This window comes from Ursus americanus, chromosome 28 (genome assembly GCF_024610735.1).
Source record: "Ursus americanus isolate L20-20 chromosome 28, mUrsAme1.1.p, whole genome shotgun sequence".
Lineage (NCBI taxonomy): Eukaryota > Metazoa > Chordata > Mammalia > Carnivora > Ursidae > Ursus > Ursus americanus.
In genome coordinates this window covers 30,043,530-30,065,842 of record NC_142154.1, presented here as the reverse complement: position 1 = coordinate 30,065,842, position 22,313 = coordinate 30,043,530, and the positions used below count along the sequence as shown (strand labels likewise).

At 40.6% G+C, this 22,313-nt stretch overlaps 1 protein-coding gene across 2 annotated transcripts in view; it reads left to right on the top strand.

The window, feature by feature from the left end:
- REC114 (REC114 meiotic recombination protein) overlaps positions 1–22,313 on the top strand; it is a 98,459-nt gene that overhangs the window by 69,347 nt on the left and 6,799 nt on the right. The window contains exons 3-4 of one of the 2 annotated variants that reach the window (XM_045795250.2): positions 13,262–13,345; positions 20,718–20,918. In XM_045795250.2, the coding sequence (XP_045651206.1) occupies positions 13,262–13,345; positions 20,718–20,918 (285 nt within the window). The remainder of the gene's footprint in view (positions 1–13,261; positions 13,346–20,717; positions 20,919–22,313) is intronic. The other variant, XM_045795251.2, reaches the window with a different exon arrangement.

Sequence of the window (22,313 nt, the reverse complement as noted above, 5' to 3'; positions counted from 1 at the left end):
TCAAGAGCAGAAAACATAGCTGACTTTCCTAACACATAGAAACAGACAGAGAGAGTTAGGCAAAACGAGGAGACAGAGGACTTTGTCCCAAATGAAAGAATAGGAAAGAATCACAGCAAGAGAGCTAAACAAAATGGAGATAAGTAATATGCCTGATAGAGAGTATAATCGTCATAAAGATACTCACTGGACTTGAGAAAAGAGTGGAGTACCTAAGTGAGATCCACAACAAAGAGATAGAAAACATAAAAAAGAACCAATCAGAGATGAAGAACTCAAGAACCAAAATTAAAACTACACAAGAGGAAATAAATAGTAGACTAGTGGAAGCAGAATGGGTCAGCAACCTGGAAGATAGAAAATGGAAAGCAGTCAAGCTGAACAAGAGAAAGAAAAAAGAATAGGAAGTGGGAATAGAGTAAGAGAACTTAGTGACACCATCAAGCATAATAACATTTATATTATAGGGATCCCATAAGGAGAAGAGAGAGAAAATGGGGCAGAAAATTTATTTGAAGAAATAATAGCTGAAAACTTCTCAAATCTCCAGATCCAGGAGGCATAGAGAGCCCTCAATAAAATCAACCCAAGAAGGTCCACACCAAGATACATAGTAGTTAAAATGGCAAAAAGTAGAGATAAATAGAGAATTTTAAAAGCAGCAAGAGAAAAGAAGACAGTTACATATATGGGGTAACCCCATAAGGCTCTCAGCTGATTTTTCAACAGAAACTTTGCAGGCCAGGAGCAAGTGGCATGATGTATTCAAAGTGCTGAAAGAAAAAAAAAACATGCAACCAAAAATCTCTATCCAGCAATGCTATCATTTAGAATAGAAGGAGAGGTAAAGAGTTTCCCAGATAAATAAAAGTTAAGGAATTCATCACCACTAAACCAGCCTTATAAGATATGGTAAAGGGGATTCTTTGGGTGGAAAGGAAAGACCATAAGCAGGAGCAAGAAAAGTAGGATACACAAAAGCAGTAAAATTAAGTATGTCAAAAAAATTAGGGAATTGACAAAATAAAAGGACATAAAGTATGACACCATATACTTAAAATGTGGAGGTTGGGGGGAGAGGAATAAAAATTTAGTGCTTTTAGAATGGGTTCGAACTTAAACAACTATCAACTTAATATAGACTGCTATATGCATAAGATGTTACAACCATACATGTTATCTAATGGTAACCACAAATAAAAAAACAGTAATAGACAAACATTACAGAGAAAGGAATACAAATATATCAGTAAAGAAAAGCAGCAAACTGTGAGAGAAGAGAGCAAGAGAAGAAAGGAACAGAGAGAAATTACAAAAACAACTATAAAACAAGTAACAAAATGGCAGTAAGTATGTACCTATCAGTAGTTACTTTGAATGTAAATGAACTAAATGTTCCAACAGAAGATATAGGGTAACGGAATGGATAAAAAAGCAAGACCCATCTATATGCTGTCTATAAGAGACTTATTTTAAACTAAAGACAACTGCAGATTGAAAATAAAAGGATGGAAAAACATTTATCATACAAATGGAAGTGAAAAGAAAGCCAGAGTAACAGTACTTATATTGGACAAAACAGTCTTTAAGATAAGGACTGTAATAAGAGACAAAGAAAGACACTACATAATCATAAAGGGAACAATTCAACAAGATGTAATAATTGTAAATATTTATGCACCCAACATAGGAGCACCCAAATACATAAAGCAGCTAGTAACAAACATAAAGGAAGTAATTGATAGTAATACAATAGTACTAAGGAATGTTAACACCTTACTTACCTCAATGGATATAACATTCAAACAGAAAATCAACAAGGAAATGGTGATTTTGAATGACACATTGGACCAGATGGTTCTAACATATTTCAGAACATTCCATTCTGAAACAGTGAAATACAGATTCTTTTCAAGAGCACATGGAACATTATCCAGAGTAGATCACATGTTAGGCCACAAAACAAGTCTCAACAAATTCAAAAAGACTGAAGTCATACCATGCATCTTACCCAACCACAACACTCTGAAACTAGAAATAAAGCACAAGAAAAAATCTGGAAAGAACACAAATATGTGGAGCTTAAATAACCTGCTACTAAACAATAAATGGGTCAACCAAGAAATCAAAGAGGAAATAAAAAACATGGAGACAATGAAAATGAAAACAAAATGGTCCAAAATCTTTGGGATACAGTAAAAGCAATTCTAAGAGGGAAGTTTATAGCAATACAGACCTATCTCAAGAAGCAAGAAAAATCTCAAATAAAAAGGAGCGACAAAAAGAAGAACAAACAAAACCCAAAACCATTAAAAGGAAGGAAATAAAAAAGAATAGATTAGAAATAAAATGGAAACTTAAAAAAAAAAAAATAGAACAGATCAATGACCAGGGGCTGATTCTTTGAAAAGAGCAACAAAATTGATAAACCTTTAATGAGAATCATTTAAAAAAGGGGGGGGGGGAGAGGACTCAGTATCAGAAATGAAAGAGGAGAAATAACAGCCAATACCAGAGAAACACAAAGGATTATAAGAAAATATTATGAAAAATTAATGCCAACAAATTGGACAACTTAGAAGAAATGGATAAATTCCTTGAAACATATAACCTCCCAAAATTGAATCAGGGAGGAATAGAAAATTTTAACAGAGTGATTGCCAGCAATGAAATTGAATCAGTAACCAAAAACTCCCAACAAGCAGAAGTCCAAGACCAGGTGGCTTCACAGGTGAACTCTACCAAACATTTAAAGAAGAGATAATACCTATTCTTTTCAAACTATTCCAAAAAATAGAAGAGGAAGGAAAACCTCCAAATTTATTCTGTGAGGTCAGCATTACACTCATACCAAAGCCACATAAAGACACTATGAAAGAAAGAAAAAGAAAGAAAGAAAGAAAGAAAGAAAGAAAGAAAGAAAGAAAGAAAGAAAGAAAGAAAGAGAAAAAAAGAAAAGAGAAGAGAAAAGAAAACTACACGCCGACATCTTTGATGAACATAGATGGAAAAATCTTCAACAATATTAGGAAGCCAAATCCAGCAATACATTAAAAAAAATCATTCACCACAATCGAGTGGGATTTATTCCTAGAATGAAAGGGTGGTTCAGTATTTGCAAATCAATCAATATGACACATCATATCAATAAGAGAAAGGATAAAAACCATATGATCATTTCAAAAGATGCAGAAAAGGCATTTGACAAAGTACAACATCCATTCATGATAAAAGCTCTCAACAAAATAGTTTTAGAGGGAACATACCTCAACATGATAAAGGCCATCTATGAAAAACCCACCACTAACATCATATACTCAGTGGTGAAAAACTGAAAGCTGTTCCCCTAAGGTCAGGAACAAGACAGGGATATCCACTCTCATCACTTCTATTCAACGTAGTACTGGAAGTCCTAGCCACAGCAGTCAGACAGGAAAAAGGAATAAAAGGCATCCACATTGGTAAGGATGAAGTAAAACTATCACTATTTACAGATGACATGACACTATCTATAGATAACCCTAAAGACTCCACCAAAACAGTACTAGAACTGATAAATGAACTCAGTCAAGTTGCAGGATACAAAATTAATATACAGAAATTCATTGCATTTCTGTACGCTAGTAATGAAGTAGCAGAAAGAGAAACTAAGAAAACAATTTCTTTTACAATTGCACCAAAAAATAATAAACTCCCTAGGAATAAAATTAACCAAAGAGGTGGAAGACCTGTACTCTCAAAACTATAGAACATCGATGAAAGGTATTGAAGATAAACACAGACAAATGGAAAGATAGTCCATGCTCATGGATTGGGAGAAAAAATATTGTTAAAATGTCTGTACTACTCAAAGCAATCTACACATTTAATGCAATCCCTATGAAAATACAAACAGCATTTTTCACAGAACTAGAACAAATAATCCTAATTTGTATAGAACCACAAAAGGCCCCAGATAGCCAAAGCAATCTTGAAAAAGAACAAAGCTGGTGTTATCACAATCCCAGATTTCAAGATACACTACAAAAGCTATAGTAATCCAAACAGTGTGATACTGACACAGAAAAGGACACATAGATCAATAGAATAGAATAAAGAGCCCAGAAATAAATCCATGCTTTTATGGTCAGTTAATTTAGGACAAAGGCAAGAATATGCATGGGGAAAAAGACTGTACAACAAATGGTGTTGGGAAAACTGGAGAGCTACATGCAAAAGAATGAACCTGGACCACTTTCTTTTACCACACACAACAATGAACTCAAAATGGATTAAAGACCTGAATGTGAGACCTGAAACCATAAAAACCCTAAAAGAGCAAAGACAGTAATTTCTCTGACATTGGGCATAACGGTATTTTTCTGCATATGTCTTCTTTGGCCCTAGAAACAAAAGCAAAATTTAACTATTGGGACTACATCAAAATAAAAAGATTCTGCACAGTGAAGGAAACAATCAACAAAAATAAAGGCTATCTACGGAATGGGAAAAGATATTTGCAATGATTATCTGATAAGGGATTAGTATACAGAATATATAAGGAACTTATACAGCTCAACACCAAAAAACCCAAATAATCCAATTAAAAATGGTAGAAGACATGAACAGATTATTTCTCCAAAGAAGACAAATGGTTGGCCAAAAGACACATGAAAAGATGCTCAACATCATTCATCATGAGGGGAATGCAAATCAAAACCACAATGAGAGATCACCTTACACCTATCAGAATGGCTAAAATAAAAAACACAACAAGCAAGTGTTGACAAGGATGTGGAGAAAAAGGAACCCTCGTGCACTATTGGTGGGAATGCAAACTAGTGCAGCCACTGTGGAAGACACTATGGAGATTTATCAAAAAAGTAAAAATAGAATTAATACAAAACCCACTAAATCTTCTGCTAGGTATTTACCCAAAGAATTCGAAAACACTAATTTGAAAAGATAAATGCACATTATTTATTGCAGCATTACTTACAATAGCCAAATTATGGAAGCAGCCCAAGTGTCCATTGACTGAGTGGATAAAGAAGATGTTGTGTGTATATACAATGGAGTGTTATTCAGCCATAAAAAAGAATGAGATCTTGCCATTTGCAACATGGATGGACCTAAAGGGTGTAATGCTAAGTGAAATAAGTCAGAGGAAGACAAATACCAAATGCTTTCACTCATGTGTGAAATCTAAGAAACAAAATAAAGGAAAGACAAAAACACAGACTCTTAAATATGGAGCAGAAACTGGTGGTCACCAGGGTGGGTGGGGGATGGGTGAAACAGGTTAAGGGGATTAAGAGTACACTGTATCTTTTTTTTTTTTTTAAGATTTTATTTATTTATTTGACAGAGATAGAGAGAGCCAGCGAGAGAGGGAACACAAGCAGGGGGAGTGGGAGAGGAAGAAGCAGGCTCATAGCAGAGGAGCCTGATGTGGGGCTCGATCCCAGAATGCCAGGATCACGCCCTGAGCCGAAGGCAGACGCTTAACCGCTGTGCCACCCAGGCGCCCCAAGAGTACACTGTATCTTGATAAGCATTGAGTAATGTCTAGAATTATTGCATACCTGAAACTAATGTAACACTGTATGTTAATTATATTTGAATTTAAAAATTATTTTAAAAATATAATCCTCAAACCAGGTATGTTTTTTTTTTTTTAAAGATTGTTAATCGTATGAGACAGAGCAAGAGCACAAGCAGGGGAAGGGCGGAGGGAGAGGGAGAAACAGACAACCCACTGAGCGTGGAGCTTGATTGGTAGGGGCTCGACTCGGGGGGCTCGATCCCAGGACTCCAAGATCATGACCTGAGCCAAAGTCACACGATTAACCAGCTGAGCCACCCAGGCACCCCAGACCAGCTATGTTTTTTATCTATCTTTTTGCTGCCTTTTATTAGCTTAATAAATAACAATTGGTTATGATTATTGAAAATTTATTTTTAAAAATCCCGGTTCTTTTGCTTGCTTTCTTCTCCGTGCACATTGTCATCTTCATATTCCGTAGCAGCTCTTTTATCATGGATATTTTTTTTTCTTGTTTTCAGTGTCATTTGAACCTTCTGAACCCTGAGCTCCAGGGAAAGTGAGTTAGAAACACAACACTGAAACTTAAGACAGGATCTAGTTTTTAAATAAATCACTAGGCACCTGAACACCTCACATTCATCAAGAAGCCCTTTGAAATGTTCTGGGCTTGGGGACTGGGTAGGTTGTTTAACGGTTAGTCACTGAGTTATTTTTGTAACCATATTCTCCTCTGCTGTTTTCCTCTGAATCAGGGTATTTGTAGCAGGTGTGAGCATTTTTAATTGTTATTTCCATAAAAGCAAAATGCTGTGTTTTCTTCACAGCACTTACGATCATATCTGGCATGGTTTGAAAGCTACTTTGCCCAGCTAAATGCTGACAACCCCTATGATGCCCTCCTGGCTTCCTGCTCACACCTGAAAGATGTCTGAAGCACTAAAGAAACTAGTTCAGTGATCGAATCTACAACAAGGGAACAGCTTGGTTAGGATGAGGGCATAGGCATTTTCCCCCCACCATTCTTGATATCAAATTGTCTACCTCTAATCTCTGCATCTGTTTATTTAGGTCCTTTCCCCCCTTCTTTTGATGGCTTCCTTTCTGGTAACTGTTAATTATTTATAATAACAGAGGCCAAGGAGAATGTGGATAACTGAAATCTAGAAATGAACTTTGTAATTTATAGTATTTGAAAACCAAAGCTTGTGGCTCTGTGTGTGTGTGTGTGTGTGTGTGTGTGTGTGTGTGTATGAAAGTGTCGTGTGGGGCCCCTTGGAATCATGTGGCATTTGTGCCCCTGCACCTCAGGGAGACTGTGCCAGAGCTGCACAGCAGGGGGGGATGGGCCACAGTGTGGCGGGGGAGGAGTCATGGCAGGGGTAGGAGTCAGAAATTGGCACTCTTTTTTTTTAAATTATTTTTTATTTATGTTTTATTATGTTCAGTTAACCAACATATAGCACATCATTAGTTTTTGATGTAGTGTTCAGTGATTCATTAGTTGTGTATAACACCCAGTGCTCATCACAACACGTGCCCTCTTTAATACCCATCACCCGGTTACCCTATCCCCTCACCCCCTCCCTTCTGTAACCCAGGTTGTTTCCCAGAGTCCAGAGTCTCTCATGGTTTTTCTTCCTCTCAGATTTCTTCCCATTCAGTTTTCCCTTCCTTCTCCTGTGGTCCTCCACTCTATTCCTGATGTTCCACATATGAGTGAAACCATATAATTGTCTTTCTCTGCTTGACTTATTTCACTTAGCATAATCCCCTCCAGTTCCATCCATGTCAATGCAAATGGTGGGTATTCATCCTTTCTGATGACTGAGTAATATTACATTGTATATATGGACCACATCTTTATCCATTCATCTGTTGAAGGGCATCTCGGCTCCTTCCACAGTTTGGCTAATGTGGACGTTGCTGATATGAACATTGGGGTACATGTGCCCCTTCTTTTTACTACATCTGTATCTTTGGGGTAAATACCTAGTAGTGCAATTGCTGGGTCATAGGGTAGCTCTATTTTTAACATCTTGAGGAACCTTCATACTGTTTTCCAGAGTGACTGTACCAGCTTGCATTCCCACAACAGTGTAAGAGGATTCCCCTTTCTCCACAACCTCGCCAGCACTTGTTTCCTGTCTTGTTAATTTTGGCCATTCTAACTGTTGTAAGGTGTTATCTCATTGTGGTTTTGATTTGTATTTACCTGATGGGTAGTGATGCTGAGCATTTTTTCATGTGTCTGTTGGCCATTTGTATGTCTTCTTTGGAGAAGTGTCTGTCATGGCTTCTGCCCATTTCTTGACTGGCTTTTTTGTTTTTTGGTTCTCTGTAGATCTTGGATACCAGCCCTTTATCTGAAATGTCATTTGCAAATATCTTCTCCCATTCCGTGGATTGTCTCTTCGTTTTGTTGACCGTTTTCTTTGCTGTGCAAAAGCTTTTTATCTTGACAAAGTCCCAAAGGTTCATTTTTTGCTTTTGTTTCCCTTGCCTTTAGAGACATGTCTTGAAAGAAGTTGCTGTGGCCCTCCTTTTTTAAGTCACCAGACATGCAGGATATAAAGATGGAGGCAACACAGTTCTTGCTCTCGTGGAGTTTGCAATAAAGTGGGATCTAGGAGGAGAGCGAGGTAGAAGGACAGACATGTACACAGACGTGATAGCGTCTAGCACCTCCCGCCCGCTGAATTCTGTGCACTTTATAGGTCTTATTTTCACTCCATCCCTGTGCATCACCTGAGACCCTCAACTCTTCGCTACTTGAAAGTCTCGCTCCCCTTAGCTTCCACATGTGTCTATCCGAGGCATGACTTCTTGGCTCCTATTCTTTTGGTTGATGGTAAATTTGGTATTTTCCAGAATATTCCTCTCTCTTTCCCTTCCTACCCTGTACTGTTAATTCCCAACCATTTTCCATCCCAGCACTTTGAAGAGATATGGCAGGCTCTCGTCAGCAGCAGTGATTTTTGACCCCGTGAGGGAACAGTATCCTGAGCGCAAAGGGGAGAGCTCCTGCGTGATTCTGGTGCATTCTTTCCTGCCCTTGGGCAGCTTCTGTATCTTTTTTTTTTTAACCTGTAGCCCAGTGCTTGGCCAGAGTAGGAGCTCGGGGATGGCAAGTGAGTCTTTAGTAGCGGCTGGTACGGTGTGCCATAGGTGCACAGAACAGGGCTGCTTCACTGTCCGAGCAAGTCAGGAGACGCCGCAGAGAGGAGCCATCAGTTGAGCTAAACTGAATTCACCAGATGGATAAGCCTTAAAGGAGATTCAAAGAGGTGGATTTTCAGAGACAGGGAGATGAATTACTAAAATCTCTAAATATATTAATGGCAAGTGGTTAGGTACAGAGGCTTCTTTACTAAATCCCAAAATATTAGGATGAAAAACTCTTTCTGCATCTTCTACAAGATTGGTATAAGTCAAATAAAAGTAAGATGTTCCACATCATTGGACAGGTCATAAATGTATGGGTCTCGTTCCCAAGAAGTACTGCCATGAAATATTCTGTTAAATTTAATAAAGAGCTTCATTCTTTCATTCACTGAAAACTTACTGAAGCATCTGCCTGTGTCAAACACAATAATAGGTGGTATATATTACAGTAGTGAGCAAAACAAACCTAGCCCCCGCCTGCATGGGGCTTACAGTTGAGGGGCAAACCAGATGTAAAGCAAACAAGCAGTGCAGACACAGGAGTGTGACAGATGCTGTGAGTGCTGCGGGGAAGTCTAATAGGGTGACCAAGTGAGATTAGGGATGAAATGAACAGTGACTAGAGGTTAATTAGGCTAAATGTCTGGGGAAGAGGCAGAGAGAAGAGATATACAAAGTTCTAAGGCAAAATGGTTTGGACAAATTGATGAAGAGCCCTCACATGGCTCAAAGAAGATGCTGTCGGAGCACCTGGGGGGCTCAGTTGGTGAAGCGTCTGCCTTCGGCTCGGGTCATGATCCCAGGGGTCTGGGATCCAGCCGACATCGAGCTCCTCATTGGGCTCCTTGCTCAGTGGGGAGCCTGCTTCTCCCTCCGCCGCTTCCCCTGCTTGTGCTCACTCTCTCTCTCTGTCAAATAAATAAAATCTTCAAGAAAAAGAGAGATGCTGTCAGGGAGGAGCCCACACCTTTCTCCATCGGGCCACTGCACAGAGTCCTAAATGGAATGGCCGCTGGGGCAGATCCAGTAGCTCCAGTGTTTGCTAAACATTGTGCTAGTTGCTGTGGCTTCCAGGGGGTAATAAGACACATTCTAGATCCTGCCTTGCCTGCCCACGGATTCGTCCTCGCTGTATGAAATGTAGCCAGTTAGGAGAGAAGTACAAGATCCTGTGCGAGCACAGAATTCTGAGCGGTCAGCCAACTTTGTCTTGTGGGGAATGGTTGCGATAAAGCTGGGTTTTCAAAAATCAGTGAAAAAGGAAGCCATTTCGGGCAGGAGCTGTACAACAAAATCCAGGTGTGAGGAGCCTGGCACATTTGCAGAACTGCAGGGCGTTTCATAGGGCTCTAATACAGCGTTTATATGGGAGTCAAAGGAGATAATCATGCATGGAAGGCAGAGAAGCCAAATGTTAGAAATTTAGGCATGCATCAAGGAATTTGAGCTCTGTCCCGCAGGTGCTTCTTGCAGGGGGTGAGGGAGAGATGATGGGATGGTGGCATCGAAAGGGAGCAACTTCATCTGATTTTTGTTTTATAAAGGCTGCTCTTGGCGGTAGCACAGATCGATGGAGAACTTAGGCCTGGAGGAAGGGGGACCAGTTCCAAGGATAGTGCGGGAATCCTGGGGACAACTGGCGGGGGATCTGATGCAGCAGTGGCCATGTACACGGGGAGAATGGTCAGGTGGAGAAGTTGTTTGGGGGTGGGATCTCTGAGACTTGAAGATTTCTTGGTGTTGAGGGAGGAGTGAGGAAAGGAGGAGTCGAGCATGATGCCCGATGATCGCTTGGGTGTCGGGTGGGTGTGCGTGATGCCATGCGCTGAGGCAGCACACGTAGGAGCGACTGTGTTTGTGGAGACAGCTGTGCGGATGCAGCCGGGCATGCTTACACGGAGAGATCTGTGGGGCTGTCCGGTGGAGATGTCCTGTAGCTCCCAAACCCGACTGGGACGGGAAGAAGTGAGATCTGGCCAGGGCCAAGAGCCAGTCATTTCTTTTCCTTTTTAATCAACTTTTTATTCTAGAATAGTCTTGAATTTGCAGAAGGGTTGTAAAGATAGTACAGAGTTCCCATGGACTTACCATTTCTTTAGGTCCCACTTGCACCTCTTCCTTGAGTTTTTGCTGTCGTGGAATAGGTATCCTTGTTTTCACAGATTCCCATAGACCTGCAGAACAGGCTCATGTGGTTCAAACCTCAAAGCAACATAAAAAGACATAGAATAAAAAATCTTCCTCAAACCCCTGCCCCCATCTGCACTGTTCCTCCCACTCCCTACAGATAACTATTTTTATTAGTCTCGTGTGTACTAATCTTTCCAGTTTCTTTTTAATGTAAATACAAGCAAATAATAAGAATATACAGTGCATGTTTCCTTCCTTTCTTAAACAGAAGGTGGCATGTTGCGGACATTGTTCCGTAGCTTGCTTGTTGCTGAACAGTGTACCGCGGAGATCAGTGCAGAACCGCCCTGCCTGAGAAAGTAGCAGCGGGCTGGCCGTGCATGGTTACTGAGCACTCGAGATGTGGCTGGGGGTTAAAAACCACAGCTCCAAATTTAAGGTTATAAAAGAACAACAGTGTAACTTATGTTCCCATTAAATGTTACTGTTTTGGTGGAAGGACATTTCACTTTAACCATCAAAAACAGAGTGTCCAAATTGAGCTGTGGTCTACGGGGACGACACCCCGGGGGTCAGAGACTTCGTTTACGTTCTCTGGTTTGATACTACCTGAATGTTTTACAGCTTTTACATGCTGAAATAACAACGTTTCTGACATAGAAGTTAAATAAAATACTAAAATTTTACCAACTTCTTTCTATTTTTAAAATGTGGCTATTAGAAAATTGAAAATCACATATGTGGCTCAAATTATATTTCTACTGAACAGCACTGATATAAAGCATGTATTATTTCCTACAGTTGGATACTGTTGTCAAGAGTACCATGTTTTATGTAACCAGTCCACTATTGATGTATACTTGAATTGTTTCGAGTCTCTTACTGTTAAAAATGCAGAAATCCTTAACCTTGTCCTTGCATCACCTCACATGTGTGCAGGTGGGTCTGTGGAATGAGTTCTCAGGATGGGAGCTGCCAGGTTAGAGTATTGCATTTGTAATGGTGATCCTGCCAAGTTACCCTCCCTAGGAGTTGTACCAGTTTGGGGGCACCTGGGTGGGTTGGTTAAGCATCTGACTCTTGATCTCTGCTCAGGTCTTGATCTTGGGGTTGTGGGCTCAAGCCCTGCATTGGGTGTGAGTTCACACCCAGCGTGGAACCTACTTAAAAAAAAAAAAAAGAGTTGTACCAGTTTGTGCTTCCACCAACAATGTGTGTGAGTGCCGGGTCCTTGTAGACGGCCATTTTACACTACATACGTGTTTGGGATCTAATAGTGAACGCGTTTCTTTTTGCTAATTCTGAGAGTTTTAAGAAGAAATCACAGATGGCTTGCCTAACTTCTTTTTTCATTAAAAAACAAAAAACTCTAGTACTAATGATGAAACTCTCAGAATCAACATTTTAGAAGTGACTCTTTTTCTTTTTGAAATGAAAATGCTGAGGAATTAACACCCACTTTCCCCAAGTTCTAAATTTCTCTGCAAATTGTGGTTTCTCTGTATACAGATTTAGGAAGAGAGACACCGCGAGGGTTCATATTTATAAGGGACGACATTTTCTTCTGTTTTCTCATTGTTGGAGTTTTCTCCGATTCCTCCTCAGATCCCTCCAGCAGCCTCTGCTGGCTGAGGCGCAGGAACTGTACACGGGAGACAGGAGAGCCAGGCAGGGTGCAGGCAGGGTTTGCCCATGGCCAGTTCTTCAGGTCAGAATGTGCTGAACACATTCTCACTTAACGGGCTCCTTAACCAAGCAAATCCACTGACAACATAATTGGAGCTTATGAGTGAACACAGGGTTAAACAGTCAATTCTGTTTACTTTATTATTAATAAGCTGCAGAAAAAGTTCATCTTTCTACCATTAGGAGCTAACTGCTGTCTCTCTTTTGAGACTAGTGTGCCCTCTACTGCCCTCTTTGCCTTTTCTGGTTTTTTTTTTTTTTTTTTTTTTCAGATTGAAATGAAGAATTAGACATTCAGCATCCAAAAACAAGTTGCTTCAATTTTTCCATTCATAGGAATCTGAAAATAAGATTCTCATGAAGAGAACTCTCGCTATGTAGTTATCAGATAAGCTGATAAATTAGTATATTGGAAACCTTTCGCTTTCAGGAATATAAGCTCATATTTTGGCAAATCCTAGAAATGTATTTTATAGCAAATAGGACAGTGGACATTTACTCTCTTTAATATTTTATTGATTTGCAATATGAAAAGATCAAGCAATAAAAGCTGAGACTCTTACTGTGGATCAGGCAGGAGGAGCACTGGGACTCGGGGGCTCACTGGAAGGGTCATCCGTAGCAGTGGGTGAAGTTGAGCCGTTTCTCCTTAATTTCAGGATGAATGTACAACTTTCTAACAGGAGGCAGCTGCACCAGAGCTGTTCTTCATGTCCCTCTCTGCCTCTATAGCTAATTGTGTGTGTTTTGTTTCAGGAAGGGTTCTCACTCATTGGCGGCAAGAACTGGTTGAAGATTGTGAGACGCACGGATTGTCTGTTGTTTGGAACAACAATAAAGGCAAGAGGCCCTGTTGCCAACCTTTTTAAGCCAACGGTCGTACCCTTCTCATCTTCTAAGTGTGCATGGGGGGTGAGTGTGGGAGCTTCTCTTTGCAGGTGAAATGGACGTGGGAAGGTTCCGTACGTTTAAGAAAGGTTTGCCCTCTGAGCAGAACGTGAAAGCCGGGCAGCAGAGAGGCCGCAGCCGTCAGTAAGACGCTGTTGCTGAGTGGCCAGGGCTTTGGCTGTCTGACCGAGCGCGGCCCAGCCATTCTCCGTCCCCAGGCACACACTGGCGGGAGGTGGGGCACGTCGTTGTTTGTCTTACTATTTTCGAATGCTTTACTGAGTATGTCTTTTCATTTTCTCTCTTTAATATTAAAAAACGTCCCTTTTATTTGCTTTCTAGCTGCATTAAATATAAAGAATGACCCTCATCAAAGACACAGACTAATCACCTGGATTATATTCTTTCAGAAATGACTATAAAACCCAATCTGTTAACATTCACTGAGTAGATAAAATTGAACTTTAGGTGAAAGAGCCTGATTTTTCATGGGCTTATAGACTGAGAGTTGGAAGAGCATCTAATAGGACATCTAAGAGAAAGGTCGTAGCCTGGGGTCCAAGGACCCTCCAGAAGGTCCTCCAAGAATTCAGGGGACCATGGATTTTCACTGACCTCTAGCTGAAATTGATCATTTCCTCCAATTGAATGTGGGCGTCGACACAGTTGGCTTAGACCTTTGCATCAGCAGAAATCAGCTATTTTCATACCACGTCACAGTTGTTTCAGGGGGCGCCGACGTCGGCCATGCGCATCACTGCCTCGGAATTATGGTGGTTATTAGACCGCTGTTAGATCTTTTTATTGCGTATGTTAATAAGCATATATACTGTTAGCTCACAAGTTAGTGTTTTAATATTGTGGTAGACTACTTCAGGATAATTGGTTTCCTTTATAATCTAATGTATTTTATGTGATTTAAAATGCTGTTTTGAGAAGTGGTCCGCTGGCTTCCCCAGACTGCCAAAGGGGTCTGGAGCACTTACTCCAAAACCCTGCTGCACATTTTCAAGAGCTCCTGTTTTCATTTTATGTATGAGGGCATGGAATTCGACTTCTCCACTAGTCCAGGTTATAACTCGCTGTCAGAGAGCTGGGCCACCCCCTGGCCTTCTGACTCCGGCCCTGGACTGCGTCAGACCAGAACAACACGAGTTTGAACGTGCAGGTCTGCTGATACTCAGATTTTTTTTTTCAGTAAATCCTGTACAGCACCGTAAATGTATTTGCTCTTCCTTATGATTTTCTTTTTTTTTTTAAAGATTTTTTTTTATTTATTTATTCAACAGAGATAGAGACAGCCAGCGAGAGAGGGAACACAAGCAGGGGGAGTGGGAGAGGAAGAAGCAGGCTCATAGCAGAGGAGCCTGATGTGGGGCTCAATCCGATAACGCCAGGATCACGCCCTGAGCCAAAGGCAGACGCTTAACCGCTGTGCCACCCAGGCGCCCCCCTTATGATTTTCTTAACAATCTCTTTTCTCTCGCTTACTTCATTGTAAGAATACAGTATATAATACATGTAACATACGAAGTGTGTTGATTGTCCGTGTTCTCGGTAAGGCTTCCCGTCACTAGTAGGCTACTAGTAGCTAAGTTTTGGGGGAGTGGTAAGTCATATTTGGACTTTCAACTGTGTGGGGGTCAGCACCCCTCACCTCTCACTCTAGAATCAACTATATATGTCTCTTAAAAGTTACACCATGCCGTATGTCTGATACCTGAGTTTTAACTTTTTCCTGATACATATTACTACTAAAAATTTTAACTATAAAGAGCAAAATAAAAACCAAGCATAATTTGACCACTCAAAAATAATCATTATTAACATTTTTTAAAAAGATTTTATTTATTTATTTGACAGAGAGAGAGACAGCCAGTGAGAGAGGGAACACAAGCAGGGGGAGTGGGAGAGGAAGAAGCAGGCTCCCAGCGGAGTTGCTGGGTATGGGGCTCGATCCCAGGACCCTGGGATCATGCCCTGAGCCGAAGGCAGACGCTTAATGACTGAGCCACCCAGGCGCCCCCATTATTAACATTTTGAAGTTGTTACTTGGCATATATATTCTATCAGTTAGGATAGGATTCAAATGCATGTGACAGAAGAAAAGGCATAATGGCCCCCCAAATTAGGGGCTTATTTTTTCACTAAATAACAAATCCAGAAACAGGCAGTTGCTAGCATTGGCTCAGCAATTTCACAGTGCCAAGGTCAACATCTTTGCAATTCCCCTGGCCTCTCCCTCACATTTACAAAATGGCTGCAGTAGCTCAATTGAATTTCTATTCAAGGAAAACCAGCTTCATCTGTCCCTTTCATAAAGAAAGCATAAACTTTCCTATAAGGCTTCTTCCCACCTTCCACAACCGCTAGAATATGTCTTCTTGTGTCTCATGGACCAGAACAGTGTAACACGGCCAGTCCTAAGCTGCTAACATTAGCAAAATGAGCGTTTGGCTTTTCCAGCCGTCGTATGTATCTGCTCATGGCATTGAACAGTGTCTACCATATAGACGATTTATACACTTGGGATTGCGTTACACAGAGTGCTTTGTATCCTGCTGTCCTGTCATGTAACATTACATCAGGAACATGACCCCGAGTCATGACTTTCTTAGTCTTTGAAAACGTGATCTTCGTGGCTACATAGCATTTTATAGTTTGGAAGCAACATGATTCAGCTAACTAATTCCCAAGTTTTCAGTATTATAAAAATGTTTTGATTTTCATAAGGATTTATTTACAGAGTTCTTGAGATAGGAGTCCTGGAAGTATGTGTATTTAGTTTGTAAATCTGCCCTCTCTATATGTTGCCCCTGTTTCTACAGCACTAGTGAATTGTAAGAATTGTCATTTATCCAAATTCTTTGCAATAGGGGGATATAATTTAAATTTTAAATTTAGCTTCCAATCCAATTGCAGAAATGAGCATCTTCCTTTAATTTGCATTTCTTTGATAACTAATGAGAATGAACATTTTTTGTGTATTTGTGACCCATCTGTAGTTTTTCTTTGAATCACCTACCTACTGTATTGACTTATTTTCTTCTTCAAAGTATTTAGACAGAATATGTATAGAGATTACATGTTATATACATGTACAGATTACATGCTATGTAGAAATATATATGTAATTTGTGTAATTTATATATATGTATATAAGTCATAGATAGATAGATAGATAGATAGATAGATAGATAGATAGATAGATAGATTTTAGAAATATTTAAGGTTAGGAACCTTTTGCCCACTGTTACTGTGAATGGTATTCTTTATCCCAAAGATATTTCTAGCTGCTTATTATTAGATGTTTTCTGAATTAATTGAAATTTGGCTTCCTCACTAAAGTTTTATTAACTCTGATTTGTTAATTTTTTAATTTCTAAGAAAGTGATTTTATAATCTACAATGACAATTTTATTTTTTCCAGTAGTTTATACTTATTAATTTTCTCACCTTACTGAATTACCTAGACTTTTCAGAACACTAACTCTATGGCTATAGAGTCGTCCTTGACCTCTTGTTGACGTGAACAGGAAGTAGTGTTTAGACGTTAACATTTCTAGCTGTTGATCAGATATTCTTTACCATGTAAGGGAGATATTCTTTCAGTTAAAGTTTATTTACTAATACTTTTATCAGGATTACATATGAAATTGATTTATCAAAAGCTTTTTGACACCTTATCAAGATCATGTGTTTTTTTTTTCCTTTTTGTGATCTGTTGACTTGATATATTAATATTGAACCAACAGATTTTTTTTTTCTTTTGCCTTACCTGGGAAAGGTTATCTTTGGTGTTTCTTGCCTTAGATAACTTTTAGTTAACCAAGTATTATGTAACAAACACCATTGTTTAAGTTGACAAATGGAAGAAGTATTTTGAAATGAAGTTTTTATTCTGTTAACAGCAATTTAATGTAGCTTAAATTCTGTGGGTAAATAAAAGATTGTATTTCTTTTCTGTCTGGATGAAATAAGCAGATTGTTAAGTTCTGCCTCTTTGCAAATTGGGCTTCCTTTTTTTTTTCAGTAATTCTGATCAAAATGGTCCAGGTCAATTGGCTAACAGTCAACATTTAATTACCTATCTGCAGGGACTTTGGTTTAAAGAAGTAAACATAAACCACTGTCTTCTTTACCCCCAAGAACTCACTGAATCATGTTTTCATGATTTTGTCTGGCCTGGGCTTGGAGTATTGCCTCTTGGTTTCAAAGTAAAGAATCAAAGAACAGGTTGAAACCCCTTCTCTCATTCAGTCCTTTCTTTGTACTCCCCTCTCCTTCCTTTTCTATGGCAGAGGAATTCCCTACCAATGGTGGGGAAAACTGCTTCCGTTGGGGTCCGAGTGGTGATGGGAAACTTCATACAGACGGATCTGGGCAATGAATCTAAAACCAGCAGGAAAACGGAGCAGGTTGGTGAGGCCTTGTGTCTCCTTGGCTCTCCTCCCACGGGGTGCTAACCAGGCCCGCATCTTCCATGTGTGCTCGTACGGGAATCAGCCAGAGAGCCTGCGGCTGAAGAATCACCAAATGCAGATGCCGTGTACACCCGTGAGTCAGAATTTCCGGGCACGATGCCCCCCAGAAGGTGGAGCCTGGTCTCGTGGGTACTTGATAAGTGTCAAGAGGCAAGCCCTTATCCTTAACTTTTGTTTCCTCAAGGCGTCTGTGTGAAGGGAGTTTTCTGCTTGTTGTAATAACTTGTAATTAAGTGCTCCGAAGTAGGGGAGAACAATCTTCACATGTAAACCGTCACTTAAAATATAGTAACTTCGAGCTAATCTCCTTAGATGATAGACTATATATTTAGGCCGGTTCGTGGCTGTTGGCATATACTTGAAAACTTTTCATTTCACCACAAGGAGCCCTTTCTCACTTTTAATTATGGCCTAAGAATAAATCTTACCAAGATTTTCAAGCTAGGAGTCCTTTTTGTTAACTTGGTGGCAGCTTTTCCATTGTGGTGCCCCATGGCCTTGAGGATGTGGGATGGCAATGTAGCTCGTTATCACCCTTTTTTCCTGATGCCCCTCAGTTTTATCCGGGGTCTACATTCATTGAGGTGATATTTCTGGCGTCAGATGGTAAGCTCCAATTCTGAGAATGTTACAGAAGCCAACTTGGAGCAGGGCTTCAGTTAGTCTATCACGCATACAGCCTACCCTGTCTTTCTTGGAACTACATTCTGAAAGACCCTTAAGTGTCCAGACTCCCTCTTACGCACACTCACATATGGATCGCTCTAGACGTACATGATGGGTCTGAGGTCTTTGGCCTGCTGACACAGTGATAACTGTGTTTCTGTAGACAGCCTTTCATCCAGCCCCGAGGTACAATTTCTAACGTGATTGCTTGTCAAAGATTAGGGTAATTACAGAGTCAGCATGGGACTAACTAATATAGATGTCTTCATATAGAGTTTAAACTAGAGTAAGCTGGAAACAGCTAATTAATTGTAAACAGGAAAGCAGCTCAATTCACACACACACACACACACACACACACACAAAGAAGATTCCTAGAATTACCAAAAACGGAATGTATAGGTCTCTTATCAGTTCTTTCTCCTTCCTCGGGGAAAATCAGCTTTCAGTTACTCCTGACAATTTGGGGATTGTTCATCCAAGAGAAAAATGGCCAAGGAAATGAATCGGCGATCCAGGAAAGAAAAAACACAGATGACTAATAAGTGAAAGAGAAATATTCGACCTTATTTGTAATCAAAGAAATGAAATTCTACAATAAAAAATCTATGTTAACCTAGTAGAGTAAAAAAAAGCTTAAAAGAATAAGGATCTCCAGGGTTGGAGAGCACAGACAGACAGACCGTCAGCGGGAGGGAACTGATGCTATCTGCCCGGGGCAGTTTGGCATTAGGCACCAAAATACACAAGACCTTTGACCAGGCAGATTTATGCACAAAGATGTATGTATGAGAATGCCTACCACAGCTCCTGTTTGTAACAGGACAAAAGGCTGTAAATACGTGAATGCTTGTCAGCAGGGGCCAGTTAAATAAAGGGACACTCCTCAGTCATTAAGAGCAATGAACTATACTTCTACTTTTATATTCTTAGGTTACTAAACAGTAATATGTATATATTCAGGTATTCCCTTTTCATGTTATTTCACTGTCGTAGGGGTAGTGATAATGGGTTATTTTACACTTAGGGTAAGGATTAAGTGAATTACCAAATGAAGAGAACCCAACAGTGGCAATAAAGAGGGAGCAGTGTCTGTTCTTCTAAACAAGATACCTTCTCATCACTTAGACATGCCCAGAGTTTTCTGTAACGGAAATGTGGCTTTGCCTAATGGCTTTATCTAAAAATTTAAATAGTGCAAATTGGGAACAGGCAAACCAAGGAACTTTTGCCTCTGGGAACTTAAAGGATTTTGTTAGCTGTGGTTGGACATTTTCCCATTAGCAGTGATTTATATATTTAATAAGTGGGAAGTACTGTCCCTGTGCGAAGTTAGCGTCTGGGTATCTTTAAAGAAGAAACTGAACCAAGGCACACCACACGTACCACCTATCTGGTATGTACCCGTTCCTCTAAACTAGCAGAATATCAGACTAGCAAAACAGGAAGCCACTTATACTAAAATAATGGGTCTATTTTTGTTGTTACTGTGACAACATAGTTCTGTTTTTAAACTTACAATCAAGTTTGTTGTAGTTGCCAAACTTTTACAGTGTTAACTGCGTCTCTCCCGCGTTTGCTGATTTGCCAAGGGATGGAGCGCATACAGCAAACTAGAGGCAACGTGTGGTTTGCGTGGTCGTCGGGCTTCTTTCCGGACCTACAGCACAGCAGGTTACAACACTGAGATTCACGTGCTCTTAGCATCTGACTGTCGCCTGTTCCCCAGTCTTGTTGGTTAATTTCACTGGTTTGTTTAATGTGCCATCTCCTTGGTTCGCTCTTTTACATACTTAGGTTTAGAAAAAGTTTGTTGAGCCAGCACGGATTTTCCACCTAAGGAATTAGAAGCTGTGAAATCTTTATTCCAAAGTAAGACAAAACACTGATCTTTCACTGCAGTCCGTAGTGACTTTCCTGGTCTTTATCCGATAGGTGTTTCCATTCTTGCTGATGACAGTCCCCTGAAGGAGATGAATTTAGTAGGAGAGGTTCCCCAAAGAGGGAGGGAAAAAATTACTGGCTTTTCTCCACCCACAGTAACAATCTAGAGTAGTTGGTCCTTTATCCATACCTCTTCCACGGCAAGCAAAGAGAAGCACTCACTGGAGGACCGCACGGTAAACGAGCATATGACGAGGCTTACTGAGGGTCACTTTGCGTTTGTCCCATAGAACAAGAGCCGCATGTTCCGGGTGCAGTTTGGTGGAGGGTCCAAGGAGCAGGCGCTGGAACACTGCGGCAGCTGTGTGCAGAAGCTGGCCCAGTATGTGACCGTCCAGGTGCCCGACAGAGTCAGCCAAGAGCTCGGGCTGAGTCCCGGCCCGCTGAGGGCAGGTGAAAGCCGTGCACAGCACGTCCCACCGCAGCAAGGGGTAAGTAGGCGAGTGTGTTGGCTTCATGAGAAACCTGACAAGGTGTTGCGGGGGGGGGGGGGGGGCAAAATCACAGTGGAATTTGTTGAGTCTGTTTGATTTATAGGTTAAAAGGTACCTCATGTTGAGTGACTTATTTAAATTGAGGGTGGATCGTCACTGTAGCTACCTATAATCCTAGAAATTAGACTAGCCAGGAGTGCCGGCCGCGTTCTGGGTGTCACAACAGACCGTAGTCCTCAATGTACGGTCCATGGACTCTTCCCTGAGACCCTTTGCAGGGGTCCATAAAGTCACCCTTGTTTTCATAGTAATATTAAGACACTATTTTGCCCTTCTCACCATGTCAGTATTTGCATTAACCTGATGAAAGAATTGTGAGCAAAGCTGCTGACACCTTAGCACATATCAAGGCGGCGACACCAAGCGGTGCGGGGAGTGAGCGCGGTGTTCTGCAGTCGCTGGCCGTGAGAACGCGCACACCCGCTCTGCACTCGGAGGCACGGCGGCTGTTTCGAGGGGAAGTGCGTGCGTCCGAGCTGGCCACTGGACTGGCCCCTGCTCCGTGGGGCGCTGTTAGTCCTGTGGGTACCCATGTTTGGGTGTTCGGTGGACATTTTCTCAAATGAAGTGAGCCAGTCATTTTTGGAAGACAACTAAGAGTATTTATTGACAATGACGAAATGAGCTTTTCGAGTGAAGATTGGAATCTTGGATAACTTGCATCTGCCACTGGACCGTCCTAGCCTCCTAACCCAGAAGACTTTTCTGATAGTGCTATTAATGAACATGGGTATTTTTCTTTTTTAGAAATAATTATATGACAACAAGTTTCAACATTTTGGAAGATCCGTATAGTCCGGTGAACCAGTATTTTCCAAATGACCAGTCCATTATGCTACAAAATCACGCATGGATAAAGATGAAAGTACAAAACAGTCCACTGGTTTTAATATAACAGAGTGTGGCAAGTTCATTGCGGTGATTTCAGATTCGGTGCTACAACTAACTTCTAAGAAGCTAGCTCTTGAGTTTTGGTGTCCTATCAAAGAATATCCACATTTACCTGAAAAGGTTATTTTAAGATACTTCTGCCTTTTCTACCCACATACTTGTGTGAAGCCCGACCTTCCTCCTGTGCCTCATCCAAAGCAACCGACTGAACGCAGAGCACATAGAGTCCACTTGTCTTCCATTAAGCTAGGCATTCCAGAGGTTTGCAAATACACGACGTTTTTGTTTTAGGAAATATTTTTCATAAAAACATTTTTAATAACATATAATGGGTTCATTTTTTTAAACGACTCAGTATTTTTATTTTATTTTTTATTTTTTTTAAGATTTTATTTATTTATTTGACAGAGATAGAGACAGCCAGCGAGAGAGGGAACACAA